Source organism: Belonocnema kinseyi, chromosome 2 (assembly GCF_010883055.1).
Source record: "Belonocnema kinseyi isolate 2016_QV_RU_SX_M_011 chromosome 2, B_treatae_v1, whole genome shotgun sequence".
Taxonomy (NCBI): Eukaryota; Metazoa; Arthropoda; class Insecta; order Hymenoptera; family Cynipidae; genus Belonocnema; species Belonocnema kinseyi.
Window position 1 is genome coordinate 177,313,934 of NC_046658.1, and position 20,074 is coordinate 177,334,007.

The following is a 20,074-nucleotide window of genomic DNA, read 5'->3' on the forward strand; positions in this document are numbered from 1 at the left end:
TTTCTTTTAATTCCTATTTGCTATAGTTTAAATTGTAATTTTGTTGGAAAATTCCCTGTTCCAAATAAAAATCATAATTATTCTAAAAAAAATCCCCGCTTCAAGTAAAGTTATAATCCGTTTGCAAAATTTTCTGTTTCAAGTTTCTTTTCTAATATTTCTATTTAAAAATCTTAATTCTTTTGGAAAATTTCCTGTTTCAAATCAGAATTATTTTTGAAAATTTCCCGTTCCAAGTAAAAGATGTAATTATTTTTGAAAATTCCCTGTTCCAAATCAAAATCATAATTTTTCTCAAAAATTCCACGTTCCAAGTAAAAATTATCATTCTTTTGGAAAATTGTTTGTTCCAAGTTTCTTTTCGAACATTCCTAGTTTGCTAGTTAAAATTGTAATTCTTTTGGAAAACTTCTTGTTCCATATCTGAAAATTATAATTTTTTTCGAAAATTCTCTGAACTAATTCAGAATTACAAGCAATTGCTTCGGAAAATTTCCTGTTCCAAGTCCAAATAGTAATTTTTCTTTTAATTCCTATTTGCTATAGTTCAAGTTGTAATTATGTTGGAAAATTCCCTGTTCCAAACCAAAATCATAATTGTTATAAAAAATTCCCCGCTTCAAGTAAAGTTATAATTCTTTTGCAAAGTTTTCTGTTCCAAGTTTCTTTTCTAAATATTTCTAGTTAAAAATCTTAATTCTTTTGGAAAATATCCTGTTTGAAATCAGAATCATAATTATTTTTGAAAATTCCCCGTTCCAAGTAAAAGATGTAATTATTTTGGTAAATTCCATATTCCAAATAAGAATCAGAATTATTTTCTAAAATTCCTATTGGCTAGTTTAAATTGTAATTTTGTTGGAAAATTCCCCGTTCCAAATCAAAATCATTATTTTTCTCAAAAACTCCCCGTTCCAAGTAAAAATGATAATTCTTTTGAAAAATTGTTTGTTCCAAGTTTCTTTTCTAACATTTCTAGTTTGCTAGTTAAAATTCTAATTCTTTTGGAAAATTTCCTGTTCCAAGTGAGAATTATAATATTTTGGAAAATTTCTTCTTAATGTGTAAATAATATTTTTTTTTTCAAAAATTCTCGGATCCAATTCCGAATTACAAAGAATTGTTTTGAAAAATGTCCTGTTCCAAGTGAGAATAATAATTCTTTTAGAAAATATCCTGTTCCTAGTCTTTGTTCCAGATCTGAATTACAATATTTTTTTGAAAAATCTCTGATTCAATTCAGAATTACATACAATTGCGTCGGAAAATTTCCTGTTCTAAGTAAGAATTACAATTCTTTGAAAAAACTTCCTCTTCCAGGTCAGAATTGTAAGTATTTCGTAAATTTTCCAGTTTCAAGTTAGAATTATAATTCTTTGCAAAATCCCTGGTTCCTCATCTGAATTATGATTCATTCAGAAAAATCCCTATTACAATTTAGAATTATAATTCCTTTGGAAAATTCCTTGTTCCAGATCTAAATTTTCATTTTTTCTTCGAAAATTCTCGGATTCAATTCAGAAATACCCATAATTCCTTAGGAAAATTTTCTGTTCCAAGTAAGAATTATAATTCTTCTCAAAAATGTCCTCTTCAAAAAATAGAATTTTTTTTGTAAGATTTTCAATTCCCATTCATAATTACAATTTTGTTGGAAAACATCCTATTCCAAGTCAGAATTTTAATTCTACAAAATTGTCATTCTTTAGAAAATTTATTGTTCCTCATCTAAATTATAATTTTATTTTCGAAAATTCTCTGAAGTGATTCAGAATTACAAGTAAAAAGTTGCAAAATGTATCACTTATATTATCATTATCAAAAATGTAGTATTTTTCAGTGTTCGTTTCAAAATTGAACAAACTGATGTGAGAGTAATAAAATATAAAAACACTTTTAATATTCATTTTAGTAAAACCGAATGAAAAATCTCGGTTAATGAATCAAATTCCTAGTCACTTCTTGTTTTTTGTCTCAGTGAACAATATTTCTCTCCTTTTTCCGGATGCTCTAAAATGTAGACACCCTGATTTTTACTGTAGTTTGTTTTCTTTTCTTTTTTTAAAGAAAAATTTACTAACTTGAAAGCTTTGTAGGCTGGTCTGAACCAGCAAAGAAACGAGAATGGCGTAAAGAGGATGAGGTAAAGAATACTAAGTCCGAAGGTGGAAAACGATGCAGAATGAATCAATAAGAAGAATCCACCGAAGACGTTTAAAACCATCACTAGTGCGTGAACTGAAACAGACAGAAAATTATAAGTTATAAGGTTAATACAATTTTATATAAAAATATAATTATTGAGTTGTGATTAAAAATTAGTTTATTATTATTAGCAAATCTATTAAAATATAAAAATAAAATGAAAAAAAAAATTTTTTTTTAATCCACTAGATTACTCTTTCATTAGAAAAAAAAACTCGGTTTGTTTTACAACATTTTTAAAATGAAATTTACAGAAAATCTTATATGATTTAAAAACTTTGTATATGAAATTTTCTGATTATAGCGAGAAAATTCCAGTAAATTCAATATGAATGACACCATTTTTTTAATTTTTGAAAGCCAAAACTTACTCAAAAAGACCAATAATTTTAAACAATAAATAAACAAAAAAAATTTTCAGTTAGAATAATTGATTTTCATTTTGAACAAAATAAAGCGAATTTTTAACAATTAAATTTTCAGTGAAAAAAAATAATTTTTAATATATAATTGATAAAAAGACAAATTTTCACAAAAATATGAGTTTTCCACAAAATAGTTAAATTTGTGATCAAGAAGATTAAATGTCTATCAAAAAAGATAAATTTTTGACAAACAATGGAAGTTAAATTTTCAGTAAAAAAATACTGATTTTCAATGAAAAATATGAATTTAGAAAAAGTTACATTTTTAATGAACAAATTAAATTTCAACAGAAATTTTCTTTTTAAATTCATTACATTTTTAAGCAAACAAATTATTTTAAATTAAAATAATGAATCTTCAACAAAATAAAATGAATTTTTAACCCAGTAGTTGAATTTTTAACCCAAAATAAGTATTTTCTAACAAAAATAATAGTTAAATTTTCAACCAAATGAATGAATTTTCAACTAAAAAGAAAAATTTTAAACCAAACATGGAAAATATCAATTTTTAGTTAAAAAGAAATCATTTTTACCGACAAAAAAAAGAACTTCCAACAAAATAGATAAATTTTTATAAAAAAAATTAATTTTTGACTAAAATAATTAATCTTCAATAAAAAAACTTCATTTTTAAACCATAAATTTAATTTTCAATCCCAAAGATGAATTTTCTCCAAAAAAAGACAAATTTTCAAGAAAATAGTTAAATTTTCAACCACGGAGAATACACTTCTATCAAAAAATATCAATTTTCGACAAAAAATGGCATAGATAAATTTTCAGTAAAAAAACCATTAATTTTTAATATAAAAAACTCATTTTCAATAAAATAAATGAAATTTCAACACAAAAATGAATTTTTTATTGATAAAAAGACAAATTTTCACAAATATGAACTTTCCATAAAATAGTTAAATTTGTAATCAAGAACATTAAATTTCTATCAAAAAGGATAAATTTTGTATCAAAAATGGATGTTAAATTTTCAGTAAAAAAATTAATTTTGTATTAAAAAAAACTGATTTTCAATCAAAAATATGGATTTCCAAATAAACAGATTCATTTTCTATGACAAAAAAATTTTAAAAGAATTTTTAACAAAATAGTTACATTTTTACTAAAAAAGAGAATTTTTCACCAAGAAGATTAAAATTCTACCACAAAAGACAAATATTTAACAAAATACATACATTTTTAGAGAAATAGCTAAAGTTTAAAATAAAGAAGGTAAATGTTACATTGGGAAAGAAATAGTTACATTTTTAATCAATAAATCAAATTTTCACAGAAAAAAATAACAAAATTTAAAAAATGTCGTTAAATTTTTAAGCAAAAATGATTTTAAACTAAAATAATAAATCTTCAACAAAATAAAATGATTTTTTAAATTAGTAGTTGAATTTTCAACCCAAAATAAGAATTTTGTAACAAAAATGACAATTTTTTTTTAAAAAAGATGAATTTTCAACAAAATAGTACGGTTTTCAACCAAAGTGATGCACTTTCGATAAAAGAAAATTAATTCTCGACAAAAAATGTAATGGTTGATTTTTCCATAAAACAGTTGAAATTAACCAAAAAATACAACAAATTATTTAAATCCTTAACCAAAATAAACTCATTTTCAAAGCAAAAGGAGAAATTTTTGAGAAAAACTTTGAATTTTCAGCCCAAAAAAGACGATGGAAAATTTTTAACTGAAAAAGCCAAATTTTCGACAAAATAGTTAAATTTGCAATCAAGAAGATTAAATGTCTATCAAAAAAGATAAATTTTTGACAAAAAATGGAATTTAAATTTTCAGTAAAAAAATTAATTTTATATAAAAAAACTTCATTTCAATCAAAAATATGAATTTCCAAATAAACAGATTCATTTTTTATCCCAAAAAATAAATTTGGAAAAAAAAATAAATATTGAACCAAATTTTGAATTAAAAAAAAATGTTTAACCTAATAGTTAAATTTTTAACCAAAATGCAGAATTTTTCACCAAGCAGATAAAAATTCTACATACATTTTTAGAGAAATAGCTGAATTTTCAAATGAAGAAGGTAAACAGTACAGCAGGAAAGAAATAGTTACATTTTCAGTCAATAAATTAAATTTTAACAGAAAAAAACAACAAAATTTAAAAAATGTTGTTAAATTTTTAAGCAAACAAATTATTTTAAACTAAAATAATGAATCTTCAACAAAATAAAATGAATTCTTAAACCAGTAGTTGAATTTTCAACCCAAAATAAGAATTTTCTAACAAAAATGACAATTTTTTTAAAAATAAATGATTTTTCAACAAAATAGTTACATTTTCAGATGAAAAATTAATTTTTAATAAAAAAAAAAACTGATTTTCATTCACGAAAATAAATTTTGTACTCGAAAAAATTAATTATGAAAAAAAAATGGATTTTCAACCTGATAGTTAAGTTTTCAACCAATTGAATGAATTTTCAACTAGAAATACCAATTTTAAACCAACCATGGAAAAGATCGATTTTCAGTTAAAAAAATTCATTTTTAACAACAAAAAAAGAATTTCCAACAAAATTTTAAATTTTTATGCAAAAAAATTAATTTTTTCAAACAATAAGATTAAATTTCTGTCAAGAAATATCAGTTTTCGACAAAAAATAGAATAGTTAAATTTTCAATTAAAAAAAATAAATTTAGCACAATCGGTTAAAAATTATTTATAATTTTTGTTGAAAATTTCTTCTTTTATTATAGAATATTCAAATTTTGGGTTGAAAATTTAAATATTTTGGTTTAAATTATATGTGTTTGATTGAAAATGCATCATTTTAGTTAAAAGTTCATTTCTTTGGTTAAAGATTTACAAAATTTGGTTGGAAATGTTTTTTTTACTAATAATGTAGCTATTTAATTTTTTCTAGAAAATTGATCTTTTTCAGTTAAAAATACACAGCCTATTTTATTGGAAAATCGTCTTTTTTGGATGAAAATTCAAATACTTTGGTTATAAATGCATATTTTTGGGTTGTAAATTCAAATTTTCTTTTTTCGTGTTTGTTTGAAAATGTAACTATTGCTTTTAAAAAAACTTTTGTTGTTGTTAAATATTTATCATTTTTAGTTGAAAATCCATGTATTTTGATGAAATTTAATCTGTTTTTTAGCATTTAATCTTCTTGGTTGAAAATTTATCTTTTTGGTTGACTTTTTGTTGTTGGAAAATTACTTTTTTCCTTAAAATTTATCTATTCCATTTTTCGATGAAAATTTATCTTTTTTATTTGCAAACTCAACTATTTGGTTAAAAATTCATGTTTTTTTATTAGAATTTCTTTTTTTGGTTTAAAATTATTTTCTTTTGTTGAAAATTAATTTTTTGAACTGAAATTTTACATATTCAAAATTTTTATGAAAGATTATCGTCTTTATTCAAAAACTTAACTATATGCTTGAAATTTGTCTTTTTCGTTTACCATTAATTTCTTTGATTGAAAATTTAACTATTTTGTTAAAAATTAGTTTTTTTAATTTGAAAATCTAACTATTTAGTATAAAATGTATGTATTTAATTAAAATTTCCCCTTTTTAGCTTAGAATTATTCTCTTTACTTGAAAATTATTATTTTTTTTAAAATGAAAATTTAAATATTCAATTTTGTAGACGAAAATTTATCTTTTTTATTCGTAAATTCAATTATTTCGTTGATAGTTCATGTTTTTGTTTTAGGATTACGGGTCTGTTGAAAAATCGTTTTTTAATTACAAATTAATGTTTTAAACTGAAAATTGATTTCGGTGACAAAAATTTTTATTAACATTTTTTATTTAATTATATTTATATTTTTTATTTAAAAACGTAACTATTGCTTTGAAATTAGTCTCTTTGATTGAAAATCAATTTTTTTTGACTGGAAAAATTTTTTCACTCATAATTTAACTATTCCATTTTTGGTTGAAAATTGATCACCTTTTTGATTAAAAATTTCACTTTTTGGTTGAAAATTCGAATATTCTAGTTAAATATTCATAAATTTTAATGAAAATTTATCTTTTTGGATACAAATTAAAACTAATTCGTTGAAAGTTAAACTCCTTTGTCAAAATCTAATCTTTGTGATTTAAAATTTATATCTATTTCAGGTAAAGAATTATAAATAAAAAAATAATAAAATGAATTATAAAAATTATAAAGAAATATTTATAAATAAAACCTTTTTATATTATTTTTTTCAATAAAACTTTTTACATTACTTACAGATTTTTCAATTGAAATAGTAGAGAATTTTTCTTTAAAATATAAATATCAGGTTAGTTATAACTAAAAAGAATCTTTATAGCCTCTAAAAATTATTATGAATTTTTTTTCTAAAGTCTTCTTCTTGAACTGAATAAATTAAATTTTTTTCTAATTGCTAGTTAATATAGAAAATGCGATAAAAATCTTACACAGCCAGAGGTGATAAAGTTGTCTGACGATTCTCTGAAAGTTGGCATCAATTTCGGTGTCAATGTCTTGGTAAAAGCAGGGTTGAAAGCAACATTTTTCTGGGAGAGGTGGCCAGTTGTTTCGTCTTGCTGCAATATAAACAAATTCATGTAATTTAATGCAAAAAAAAATTAAATAAAAGAAATATATTTCCAGGACTTTTCCAGGTTTACTTTTAAAAAAATCTAATCAATTAAATTCAATTTCGAAATATTTTCCTAATCGCAGATTAATTTTAATTAATAATAATTTAAAAAATAATAATTTAAAATTTTTTAAATTAAAAGATAAAATTAATATTAAAAAAACATTTTTATAAATCATAGTATCCATTTTCTAAAATAATATAAAAAAAGGACAATATTTTTGATAATTGATGAAGATTAATGTCTTGACTTCAAAATCAATACAAATAATTCTTTTTACAATATATTGACAATGAAACCGTTCCATATTTTGATAAAAAACTACCGATTTATTGGTAAAAAAAAATATCAAAATAAGCTATTATTGTTAAAATATTGTAAACTGTTAAAAATGGTAAGTCTCTTGTTTAAACGTTAATGATTTTTTTTTAAATAACATTTTTTGACGTGCAATAATAACATTACCTAAAATTGTTCAAAATTGTAAATCACTATTGAATTTTTTTTCCTATTAAAAATATAACATTTTTACGAAAAACGCTAACAGGATTCAAAATTGTTCAAAGATTCTAAATCTTCTTCAAATAATCGTCATCTTTGTTTTTAAAGGCATATTTTTTGTGTAAAATTTTAACATAACCTAAAATTGTCCGAATTTGAGAATTGGCTCTAAAATCAAATTTTTTAAATTAAATATACCAATTTCCGACGAAAAATGATAACATAATATAAAATTGTTAAGATAATCCAAATAATGTTGAAGCTATAATAATTTTTTATTTAAGATAGCAATTTTCTTGTAAAAAGCTTTAACGTAACCTAAAATTGTCCAAATATACTATATGTTGGTCAAATTATAATGATTTTTGTTAAAAAAAGAAAACAACAATTTTTGGTTTAAATCCCTAAGATAACCTAAAATGGTTGAAAATGGAAAATCTAGTATAAATACATTTTTTCTTTATATTAACAATTATTTTTCTCTCAAAATTATAATTTTCCTATGATTTTTTGTTCTTTCTTGCCCGAAAAATCTTTTTTAATAATTTTTTTCAAGAATAGTTAAGCTGTATAATTTCTAAGTCGAAGCGTTAAAAATTAAACAATTATAATTAGAACTGGAGAATCACGAAACTTATATATTTTTAGATTCAAATTTTGAAAATAGAAATTGAAACAGGAATTGAAATTGTATTCTTTATAATATCAAAATTTAATAATTAAAGATTGAAAGCTTTTGAATATGAATAATTTTAAATTCAAAGCAATTATTAAAATTTCACAATTTAATATTGAAAACATTAAAATTAATGCTGATAAGATACATTTTTTTCTAAAATGAAAAAATGTTTTGAATTATTTGTTTGAAAACTTTTTCAGTAAATAGTAATTAAAACTGAAAAAATTTTAGACACTGAAAATTGTCATATTAAAACTTTTTTACACTCAAACTCTTTAAAATTTGAATTATTTGAACTAAATTTAAATTGCTTAAAGATTAATAATAATTATTAAATTATTAAAATGCCAATCCAAAATTCATCCAATTGAAATTGAATTGCAAAATTAAAACCTATAAAAGGGAAAAATTAAAAATATAAAATGAAAAAATGCAAATAAAAGGACTCAGAATTTTTAATCACAAAATTTTGCATTCAAATGCTCAATAATTTACGCGTATAAAATTGAAGATACTAAAATTTTTCAATATACGAAAATATAAATCCACGTCATCATTTTCAATGCTCTAAATTAAAAAATCAATCAATGAACTTTAAAATTTTCAAAACTATATAATTTTAAGAAATCTAAAGCTAGAAATATCAAATATTGAAAAATTGAAAATTTTTTAACTGAACACTTCTTATATTAGACATTCAATTATTTTCTTTTTAAATAGTTTGAACATCCTTGGAAAGCTTTAAAATTTTATTTCAAAATCTTGAGAAATCTATAAGTTGTTTTTAATTTGTTGTAAATTTAAATAATTTTGGAAATTTTTTCAGAACTTCTAAATGTCTGTCAAAATGAATTGAATTTTTTCTGCAATTTTCAGAAAATCTTGCAAATTTTAAAAAATGTCTTCACAATTTGAAAGTATAAATAACAATTGAACATTTATTATTTGTAAGCGAAATTTGAGTAATTTTAAGAGATTCTTTTCAAGAATTGTGGAATGCTTCAAAAAAATAAAACCATTTTCTTAAGATTCCTAGGAAAATTGAAAATAATTTTTTTATTTTTGAAAATTTATTTTAAGAGAATATTTCAGAAGAATTCAAAAGATTGAAAAAATGGTCAAAAATGAATCTGGAAGATTTTAAGGAAGTAATTTTAATTTTGCAGGATTTTTTAAAGAAATTTGAGGAAAAATTCAAATAATTTTTTTAAATGTTTAGAAGTTTTGAAAAAATTTCGAAAATAATATAAAATTTGAAAAATATATAACATGTAATTTTTTAAACTATTTAAAATTAAAAAAAATTAATTGCGAATTTACGAAGGTTTCAGTTTATAAATAAAATGTAATCGCTCAATTGTAAATGTTTCTAGCTTAAAATTGCATAAAATGATTTGCAGGTCAGTTTTTATTACTTCAAATAGAACTGTTCAAAATTTTTGCCAACCAGGAAAAAACCGGGAATTTTTTTCTCTGAATAAAACGGCAAATCTGCATATTTAAAAAATTTTTTTAAACTCATTTTTTTTAATTAAAAATTTAACTTTTCAATTTTTTGCTGCGATTTGATCGGTTTAAGAAGAAAATGCAAGTATTTAGTTCATAATTTATGTATTTTGTTTTAAAAAATCGTTCTTTTTAGTAGAAAATTAAATATTCCAACATTTTAGTTTAGTTCTTTCAGCTGAAAATTTAAATGTTCAATTTTTTATTTAAAAACGGTATTTTTTAGTTAAAAATTCGTCATTTTGGTTTAAAACCCAATTGTTTTAGTTAAAGAGTGATCACTTCAGTTAAAAAATAATCGCTTTTAAATAAAATTCAACTATTCCAGTTGAAAATTCATCATCTTCGTTAAAAACTGTTCACTCTATTTGAAAATGTAACTAGTTTTTCGATAAAAATTTTTCTTTGGTTGAGAATTATTATTTTTTATTATCTGATAATTTAACTTTTTCAAATGGACATTCCATCATTCCAGTTCTAAATTCATCTCTTTTTGGCTTAACAACCTTAATTTTTTAACTGAAAATTTAATTATGCAATTTTTGGTTGACAATTGATCCTCTTTAGTTGAAAAATCATCTTGTTGGTTTGAAATTCAACTGTTCTAACTAATAATTCCATTACTTTAATTTAAAATTTATCTGTTTGGTTGAACATTAATTTTGTAACAGTAAAATTAACTTCAATTATTTTCGGTTAATGATTTATCTTTTTAAGTTAATAATGTACGTATTTTGTTGTAAATTTGACTTTTTTGGTAGAAATAATTTTTCTTGGTCAAAAAAAATTCTAGAAGATTTTAAGAAAACTTTCTAAAATTTGAATGATAATTTTTATTCTTTTTAAAACTCCTAAATATCTCTTAAAATTACAATTTTTTCTACAAATGTTCATTTGTAAATTATACATCAAAATTTAAAAATTTCACTTACAAATTAAGCATTTTTCGAAATTTTAACGATTTCAGGTTTTCTATGTCAAACAGTTCTGTTAAAGATTCTTTACTTTTAAATATTTGGTTTCAATTTACTTGCCTTTAATAAAAATTCAAATATTGCTAAATATTCAATAATTAATCTTTTTTAAAATTAAAACAATATTTTTTTAAATGTAATAACATTTTTTTTGATTAAGAATATATTATTATGAAGTTATTTTTAAGTTGAAAATAGTTTATAAACTTTCTGTCACACGTTCACATTTGTTTAATGACTAAGATTTTCAAATTGAAACCGCTTAAGTTTTAACGTTAAAATCTAAAATTTCCAAAATTTTTAACTTATTTGAAGTCGTTTTGTCAAATCGTTTTCGTTCACTTTTTATAACTTAAAGTACAGATAAATTGAAAAAATTGACTTATTTATTTAATAAAAATGTTTTTTTATCCCAAATTTTCAACATCAAAGGCTTTTACTTTTTATTTGTTCAAGTATTTAAAAAAGCGTTTTAAAATTCTTCAAATTAAAAATGTAAGCTTAGAAATAAAAATTTTTAATTAAAAATATTTAAAGTAAAATAATTTTGATTTATACACTGTAAGCTAAATAATAACATTATTGAAAAACATAAAAATTCAACTAATTATTAAAAAACTGTTGAAATCGAACATGGACAGATTTTTCTTCTACAAATTTATCAAATTCCCGGTTTCAAAAAATGCCTGGTTTCCCGTTCATCATGAGAATTCAAAACTCGAAAATTGTAATCACTTAAAATGACCGAAATCATCCATTTGTTGCTGTAACAAATTCAGATAGTTTAATTTCCATTTTTTAAATTGTAAAATCAATTTTTAATTTTTTAATTTCACATATTCCTTTAGAATTATTATTCATTTTGAAATATAAAAAATAAACAATAATATACACCATACTATAAAAACTGTAATTTAAAATAATTTTTCGTGAAAATTGTGACAGGGTGACCATTTTAATCAAAGAAAAAAATTCCTGGTCATTTCAAGGTTTGTCCCGGTTCGCTTTTTTCACGGTCAATGATATTTAAAAAATCGAACAATAAATCTAAAAATTGTTCCATTTGAAGTAATAAAAACTGAATTGCAAATGAAAGTATTTAAATTGAAACCCTTAAATTTTAAACTTCGAAAATTGAAGTTTAAAAGTTGTTGAAAATAAAACAATTGTAAGAATTCGATTTTTTTAAATTCCCTGTTCCAATTCATAATTAAATTTTCTTCTCGAAAATACCGCGTTTCAACATAGAATAATAATTTTGTTTGAAAAATTCAATTTTGCATTGAGAATTGTTATTCTCCTGAATAAATTCTAATTCCAGCTGAAAATTGAATAAAAATTAAAAAATTCCCTGGTCAAATCTAAAATGTTAATTCTTTAAGAAAATTCTTCATTCCTCTCAGAAATAAAATTCTTTTGAAAAAATCCCTATTCAGATCAAGAATTTTAATTCTTTTCGAAAACTCTCCACTTAAACTAAGAATTAGAATTTTTTGTAGAATCCCCTTGTTACATTTCATAATTTAAATTTTGTTCGAAAAAACCTCATTTTGTTTAAAAAATCCAATTTTCCAGTCGGAATTATTAAAACTGGAAAATTCCTTGTTCAAATTCTTGTTCGAAAATTCTCCGTTTCAACTAATAATTAGACTTTTTCTTTAAAATTCACTATTCTCATTCATAATTTAATTTTTTTTCAAAAATATCCCATTTCAACTTAAAATTAAAATTCGTTCTTTAAAAAAATTATTATTATTTTGGATAAATTCCAGTTCCAACTTTAAATTTGTAAAAAAATTGAAGTTCCCTGTTCAAATTAAAAGTTAAATTATTTTTAAAATCTTTAAAATACTGACATATTATTTCAAAATCTTGAAACATCTACATGCTGTTTTACATTTTTTCAAATTAATTTTTTGTTTAATTCTACCAATTTAAAGAGATTTTCTTAAAATTTTCCACATTAAGTTTAAAAAAACTTGTAAATCGTTATAATTTTTTAAAAATATTCTCTTAAAATTCGTTTATTTAAATAAAGATCATTTTCCATTTTCCTGAAAAACGTTTTTTATTCCTCCGAAGCCTGTAAAAATTCTTAAAAAGCTTCTAAATTCTTTGTTCGAAATCTGCCAAAATCTAAATTTTATTTTAAATTAGGCCGAAATGTTTGTACGAATATTCAGATTTTGACGGTTGAAATTATTTAAAATACTCGAACTTTGTCAAAATTGAACAATTTTACTTACAAATTAAATTTGGTTAAATAGAAAAATTAAAATTGGAACATTCAAAGTTTAGTTTTTTCTTTTAGTTTTGAATATTGAATTTATAATGATCGATTTTAAAGGAAAAGTCAGTTATTTTTGAATATTAAGTAACTATTATTTTCCTTAACTGAACAATTTCAAATTGCATGATTTAAAAATGGAATATTTTAGAGTAAAATTACATTTAAAATTTCATAGAAGCCTTTAATCATAAATATATTATTTTGAAGTTATTTAAAAATCAAAAAGAGTTTATAAAGTTTCAATAGGGCGTTTAAATTTCTTTAACTAATAAGGCTTGCCAATTGAAACAGTTTAATTTTTAACGTTCAAATCTGGACTTAAATTTTAAACTTTTCTAATTGTTAATTGTTTTAAGTTAAAAATCTAAAATGGAACATTTTTAAAGTAAAAAATTTTCTTAAAAAAGATCAAAATTAATCTGATTATTTAAAAAATGTTTCAAAAAAAAAGCTCGAAGGAATTTTTGGTTTCAAAATATTCATGGGATTAAAGTTGACCATAATCAGTCGGAAAATCCTATATGCAACGAAATAATTCAACAATGCTTACAATAGTAAGGAGAATTTTGCATTTCCTGGTCCCTCCTTGCCTTGAATTCTTCTTCGCTTTGCATCTGAAATTTCAAATAAATATCTTATAAAATGTAATGATAATTTAAGAAACAATAGAGAAGGAAAGATTTTAATGAATGAAGAATTGGATGACTATCGGACGATATAAGAATGAAGCATACATTTCCAGTTGCAGAAAAGGTATTTCCATATGACTGGGGAGCAGTTTGTTGAGCACTGCGTGCATAATTTGGGGGTGGCACTTCCTGACTTGTTGGCTGAAGTGTAGCTGGTTGTGGTGTGGCTCCAGCACCTCCATAGAGCGGTGGATTTGAGGCTCCGCGAACTTGAGTCGTTACTGGCGAAACAGGACTGGCAAATGGATTACTAAAATCATCAACACCTCTACTGGGATTTGTTGCAGTTGGCTGCCGAGGTGGCGGCTGAAAATTAATTATTTATCTCATTTCAAAATTTCAGAAATTGAAATAAGATTAAAATCAAACTGAAAATCCTGTTTAAGGTCCAATAATAAAGTTAATGTGCAGAATTCCTGAAAATAAAAAACCGAGAAACGAAGGACCAAATTTGGACAACCACAGCAACGAATCGTGTTTTCGTTGCTGTTCCTATCTGCTGAAAATTTTCTTGGCTTTATAAGGGTGTTGTATGAGTGCCGAATCGTTGGTGATTATATTTACAAATGTTTTTTTTATTGTGATTTGATAATAAGAAAAATAATTCATTTTCTTTGCCTCATTTTTATTTTTGTCCAGAAAAATAATTTTATTCTTTTATTTTTTAAGAATTTTCAAAAATCTTTTTTCAAATTGTAATAGGAACGTTTTATGGTGGTTGTACAAATTTATTCGTTAGATTCTTGGTTTTATTTTCAGGAATTCTGCACATTGTTTTATTTTATCATCATTATTAAAGAGAAATTAAACATTTTTCATTAATGGCCCGAAGAACTTAATTTTCTAAATTTCCAGATTTTCTGTTGAACAATTTTTTATTTTTCCTGACAAATAATATTTAAAGACGAGAATTCTAATATTGTAAAATTTTAAATACAGAATTTATAATAAATGGATGAAAACAATATTTAAGTATTTAAATTTTTAACTGATAATCATTGGCGGTAAGTAACTTAAACACAATTTTTTTAATTAAAAAAGAGTAACTTTTTAATATTTTGCAATATTTGACTGTTTATTGAAAGTGAGCAATCAAACATCAAATATGAAAATTCAAACTTTTAATATTGCTATTTTAATTGTTTTATTATTTAAATTTTTAATTTGTGAATGAAGGTATTGCATTTATTTTTAAAAATAATTATTGATCCATTATTGGCTTTAAACAATTTAAAATACTTTAACTCCTGACGCTTTGGTGCAGTTAACAAAATGTTAATCATTCAACTTTTAGTGATTCTAACTTGAAATAGCTTAAATAATATAACTTTGAACGTCTACAAATGCATGGACAAATTCGTCAATTGAGAGAATTGAAAATAGTCTGCATTTATATTTTTTAACCAGAAATGTGTAAAACTTCCAAATTTTAACTTTTACAGTTTAAAGGCAAAATAAATTTTCATCCAAAAATATAATAATTAAATTGCCAATAAAAAAATAAATATAAAAAAAGAACTATTAAACAAATAGTTGAATTTGCAACCAAAGAGATGACTTTTTAACAAAATACTTGCATTTTCAACGAAAAAAAAATAATTTTTAAACAAAAAGCTCTATTTTAAACGATAAAAAATGAAAATACATTAATTTTCAATCTAACAGTTACATTTTAAAGCAAAGAGATGAATTTTTAACAAATTAGTTAAATTTTGCAACAATTAGCTTAGTTTTCAACCACAAAATATGAATTTTTCAACAAAATGTCTCATTTTTCTCATTTATGCAAAATACATCTGGTGTTATAAACTTATGACTGAAGGTTAATTGTTTGTTATCATGACACTCGTAAAAAAGATAACCTTTTAGATTTAAGGAGAACTTAAAAATTAATTATTGCATGGCGTAAAAAATATTGTATACAATAATGAGACTTCACAGTCCAGAATGTTCTCAAAACAGGAAAAAGGGTGATTTTTCACACATTTTTTTCCATATGAAACACTTTAAATTAAATCAAGTTAATTATAATCTAATTTAAATTAAAATTATTTTAAATTAAGTTTTCAAGTCGCAATATATTGCAATTTCCAAAAGAATACTTGAATTTTTAAACAATAGTGATGAATTTTCAACAAAAGAGTTGAGTTTTCAAGTTACAAAGATAATTTTTCAATCAAATAATCGAATTTTCTAACAAAAAAAGATTGAACTTCACCTTTTTAAACAAATAGTTAAATTTTCAAGCAGGAAGATTAATTTCCTACTAAAACAGACGAATTTTCAACAAAATAGAAGAATTTTCCAACAAATAGTTAAATTTTCAACTAAAAATGAAATATTTAAATTTTCAGTTAAAAAAATTAATGTTTAACAAAAATGAAAAATGCATTTGTTGCAAAAAGTTTCAATTTTCAACCAAAGAGATGAATCGTCAACCAAAAAGATTATTTTCCACGAAAAATAATTCAACAAAGTAGTTGAGTTCTTAACCAAAACAGAGTAATTTTCAATCAAACAGTTGCATTTTAAACCAAAAAATATGAAACGTCTAAAAAAGAATCAGAATTTTCAAATCAGAAAGAGAAACTCTAACCATAAAGGATTTATTAGCAAAAAAAATTTCAACCAAATTGTTAAATTTCGAGCCAAAAAGATGAATTTTCCATAAAAAATGTAAATTCTTGAGCCGAAACTTTTTTAATTTTCAACAAAAAACTTAATTTTCAATCAAATAGTTGAATTTTCGATCAAAAAAGATTAATTTTCCACCAAAAAGTTGCATTTTTGATAAAAAAAGATGAAATCTCTGAAAAACAGATTAATTTTGAAGTGAAATAATGAATCTTCAAGAAAAATAATGAATTTTTACCAAAATATTATGTTTTGAAACGAGAAGATTAATTCTCAACCTATGAAGATAATTTTGTAACCAAATAGTCGAATGTAAACAAAAAGATTAAACAATTTTAACAAAAAACTAAACAGTTGCAATTCTAAACAAAAAAGATTAAGTGCCTACAAAACATAAAAATTTTCAGGAAAAAAGAATCAACTTTTAAGCACGGAAAGTTTTTCAGTAAAAAAAAAATTATAATAAAATTGTTGAATTTTCAAGCCAAAAATAACCATTTTTTACAAAACAGTTGCATTTTTAACTAAAAGAGACGAAATATCTACCAGAAAATATTACTTTTGAACTAAAATGATAAATCTGCAACGAGAATAGTTGAATTTTTAAACCTGAAAAATGAATTTTGAGCCAAAGAGATTGGATTTGTAATAAAATGATGAAAATAATAAAGGCTCAATCAAAATAATGAGTAAAAAAAATTATTTCCATTTTTAAACCAGTAGTTTTATTTTAGAACAAAACAGATTCATTTTTAACTAAATACTTGTATTTTTGACAACAAAAAAAAGATTAAATTTATATCAAAGTAGATGAATTTTATACCAAATGGTTGAATATTCGACCAAAAATATTAATTTTCTAACAGATAAGGAGAATTTTTAAGAAAAATATTTAATTTAAAACTAGAGTTACATTTTCAATCAAAGTGGAAAGTTTCGGCTGGAAAATTCAACACTTTGTATAAAATATTTTTTTGATGAACTTTTTTTCTCTTTATTGACTGAAAACTCTTGGTTGAAAATTCGTCTTTTTGATTTGAAAATAGTTATTTTTATAGTAATTATAATCTAGTATAAAAGTGAAAAGTTTTGTAGGAAACGGGTTGGAATTGGTTGCTAGAAAATTAACCTTATTGGTAAAAAATTATCTATTTTGTTAAAAATGAAAGTATTATTTGAAAATCCCTTTTTTATTTTGGTAGAAAATTAATCTTCTTAATTTAAAATGAAACTCTTTGGTTAGAAATGTATGCATTTTATTGAAAACTATTTTTTTTAATGAAAATTCAACCATGTGGTTAAAAATTCATGTATTTTTTTGAAAATTCTTTTTTTTTGTAGAAAATTAATCTTATTGGTTTAAAATTCAACTTTTTGATTAACAATGTATGTAATTCATTAAAATTAAAATTTTTTTATTAAAACTTTAACTATTTGGTTACAAATTTTGGTGATTGTTAAAAAATGTAACATGTTGTTAAAAAATAGTTTTTTTATTGAAAATTTAACTATTTGGTTAGCAATTGATGTATTTTGTTAAAAATTCTTTTGAAAATTTATATTTTTTATGGAAAATTAATCTTCTTGATTGAAAGTTTTTTTTTCGAATAGAAAATTAATTTTTTGTTTGTTTGCATTCGAATATTTGGTTAAAAATGTATGTATTTCCTTGAAATTTAATTTTTAAGATTGAAAACTTTACTACTTGTTTAAAGATTTATGCATTTAGTCAAAATTGATGAATTTTGTTAAAAATTGTTTTAAAAAATTGTCTTTTTTGGTAAAAAATTATTCTTCTTGATTGAAAATTCTTTTTTTTTCTTGTGGAAAATTAACCTTCTTGGTTGAAAATTCAAATTTTTTGTTTAAAATGTATGTATTTTGTTAAAAATTCTTTAGAAAAGTTGCTTTTTTTGGTAAAAAATTAATCTTCTAGGTCAAAAATTCAAATATTTGGCAAAAATGTATGTATTTTGTTGAAAATTCGTTGAAAAAATCTTATTTTCTGGTAGAAAATTAATCTTCTTGATTGAAAATTCTATTTTTTTCTTGTAGAAAATTAATTTTGTTTGTTTAAAATTCAAATCTTTTGTTAAAAATATATGTATTTTGTTAAAAACTCTTTAAAAAAGTTGAAAATTATTTTTTTTTTTAAATTGAAAATTTAACTATTGGAATAAATTTTTTGTATTTTGTAAAAAAATTACTCTTTTCATATAGAAAATTAAGGTACTTGATTAATAATTTAACCATTTGGTTGAAAATTTATTTATTTTGTTAAAATTTACTTTTTTCAGGTAGAAAATTAAGCAGCTTGGTTGAAAATTCAACGATTTGGTTAAAAACTGATGTATTTGAATGAAAATTCTTTTTTTTTTTAATTGAAAATTTAACTATTGGAATACATTTTTTTTTATTTTGTTAAAAATGACCTTTTTCATACAGAAAATTAAGGCATTTGATTAAAAAATCAACTATTTGTTTAAAACTCATGAATTTTGTTGAAAATTATTATTTTTTTATAAAATTAACTTTCTAGATTTAAAATTCAGTTTAGGTAGAAAAGGTACGTATTTTGTTGAAAATTAATTTTTTTGTTTTGAAAATTTAACAATTTGGTTAAAAATTCATGTATTAAGCTGAAAATTCTTTTCTTTCTGGAAGAAAAGTAATCTTCTTGATATAAAATTTACATCTTTGATTAAAAATGTATTCTGTTAAAAAGTAGTTTTTTAATTGAAAATTTAACTTTTTAGTTAGAAATTTATGTATTTCGTTAAGAATTCGTTTAAAAAATCGTCTTTTTGGAGGGAATTAATCTTCTTGATTGAATTTTTTTTTATATAAATCTTCGGTTAAAAAAATGTATGTATTTTCTTGACATTTAATTTTTTAGATTGATAATTTAATTATTTGGTTAAAGATTTATGTATTTGGACAAAAAAGTATGAATATTGTTAAAAATTCTTTCAAAAAATCGTTTTTCTTTGGTAGAAAAGTAATATTCTTGTTTAAAAATTCTTTTCTTTCTGGTAGAAAATTAACCCTTAAACGGCCAAAACGCCACTACCGGTACACTGCTTTTCAACGGCCAATAACTAAGACTATTCGACACTAGAAAAAATTGAGACACATATATTTTTATTGCTTAAGATCTCCTCTTTCCGATGGTGCCAATGAAATTCCTCAAAAAACTTATTTATTATCCCAAAATGCAGTTTAAACAAAAAAAAAAAAACTGATTTTTCGTGCCGATTTTTTTTTGTGAACCATTTTCCAAAGCTTTTCGAGTCTGTAATTAACCTGGTTTCTCACTAACCGGTGGAATAAATGTCTAAACTTTGAGAATCCATGGTTCAAAGATCGATTTTTCGTTTTAGTATTTTCAAAATGGCGTCTTAATGGCAAAATTTTTGTAAAAACATTCATGAATTTTTTTACTATAAACGATGCGCTTTTCGGAAAAATCATCAAGAATAAAAAGTTCTTGTAATCAGCCAAGGAATACGCCTGAATTTCTTTGAAGCGTTTTGAGCAAAATTTTGGATTTTGCATATGAAC

General features: G+C 22.2%; 1 protein-coding gene across 1 annotated transcript in view; it reads right to left on the reverse strand.

Annotated features, from left to right (window-relative positions):
• LOC117167896 (secretory carrier-associated membrane protein 5A) overlaps positions 1–20,074 on the reverse strand; it is a 29,901-nt gene that overhangs the window by 7,899 nt on the left and 1,928 nt on the right. The window contains exons 2-5 of the mRNA XM_033353134.1: positions 13,925–14,185; positions 13,741–13,804; positions 7,055–7,183; positions 2,082–2,238 (exon numbers count right to left, since the gene is read on the reverse strand). Coding sequence (XP_033209025.1) covers positions 2,082–2,238; positions 7,055–7,183; positions 13,741–13,804; positions 13,925–14,185 — 611 coding nt within the window. The remainder of the gene's footprint in view (positions 1–2,081; positions 2,239–7,054; positions 7,184–13,740; positions 13,805–13,924; positions 14,186–20,074) is intronic.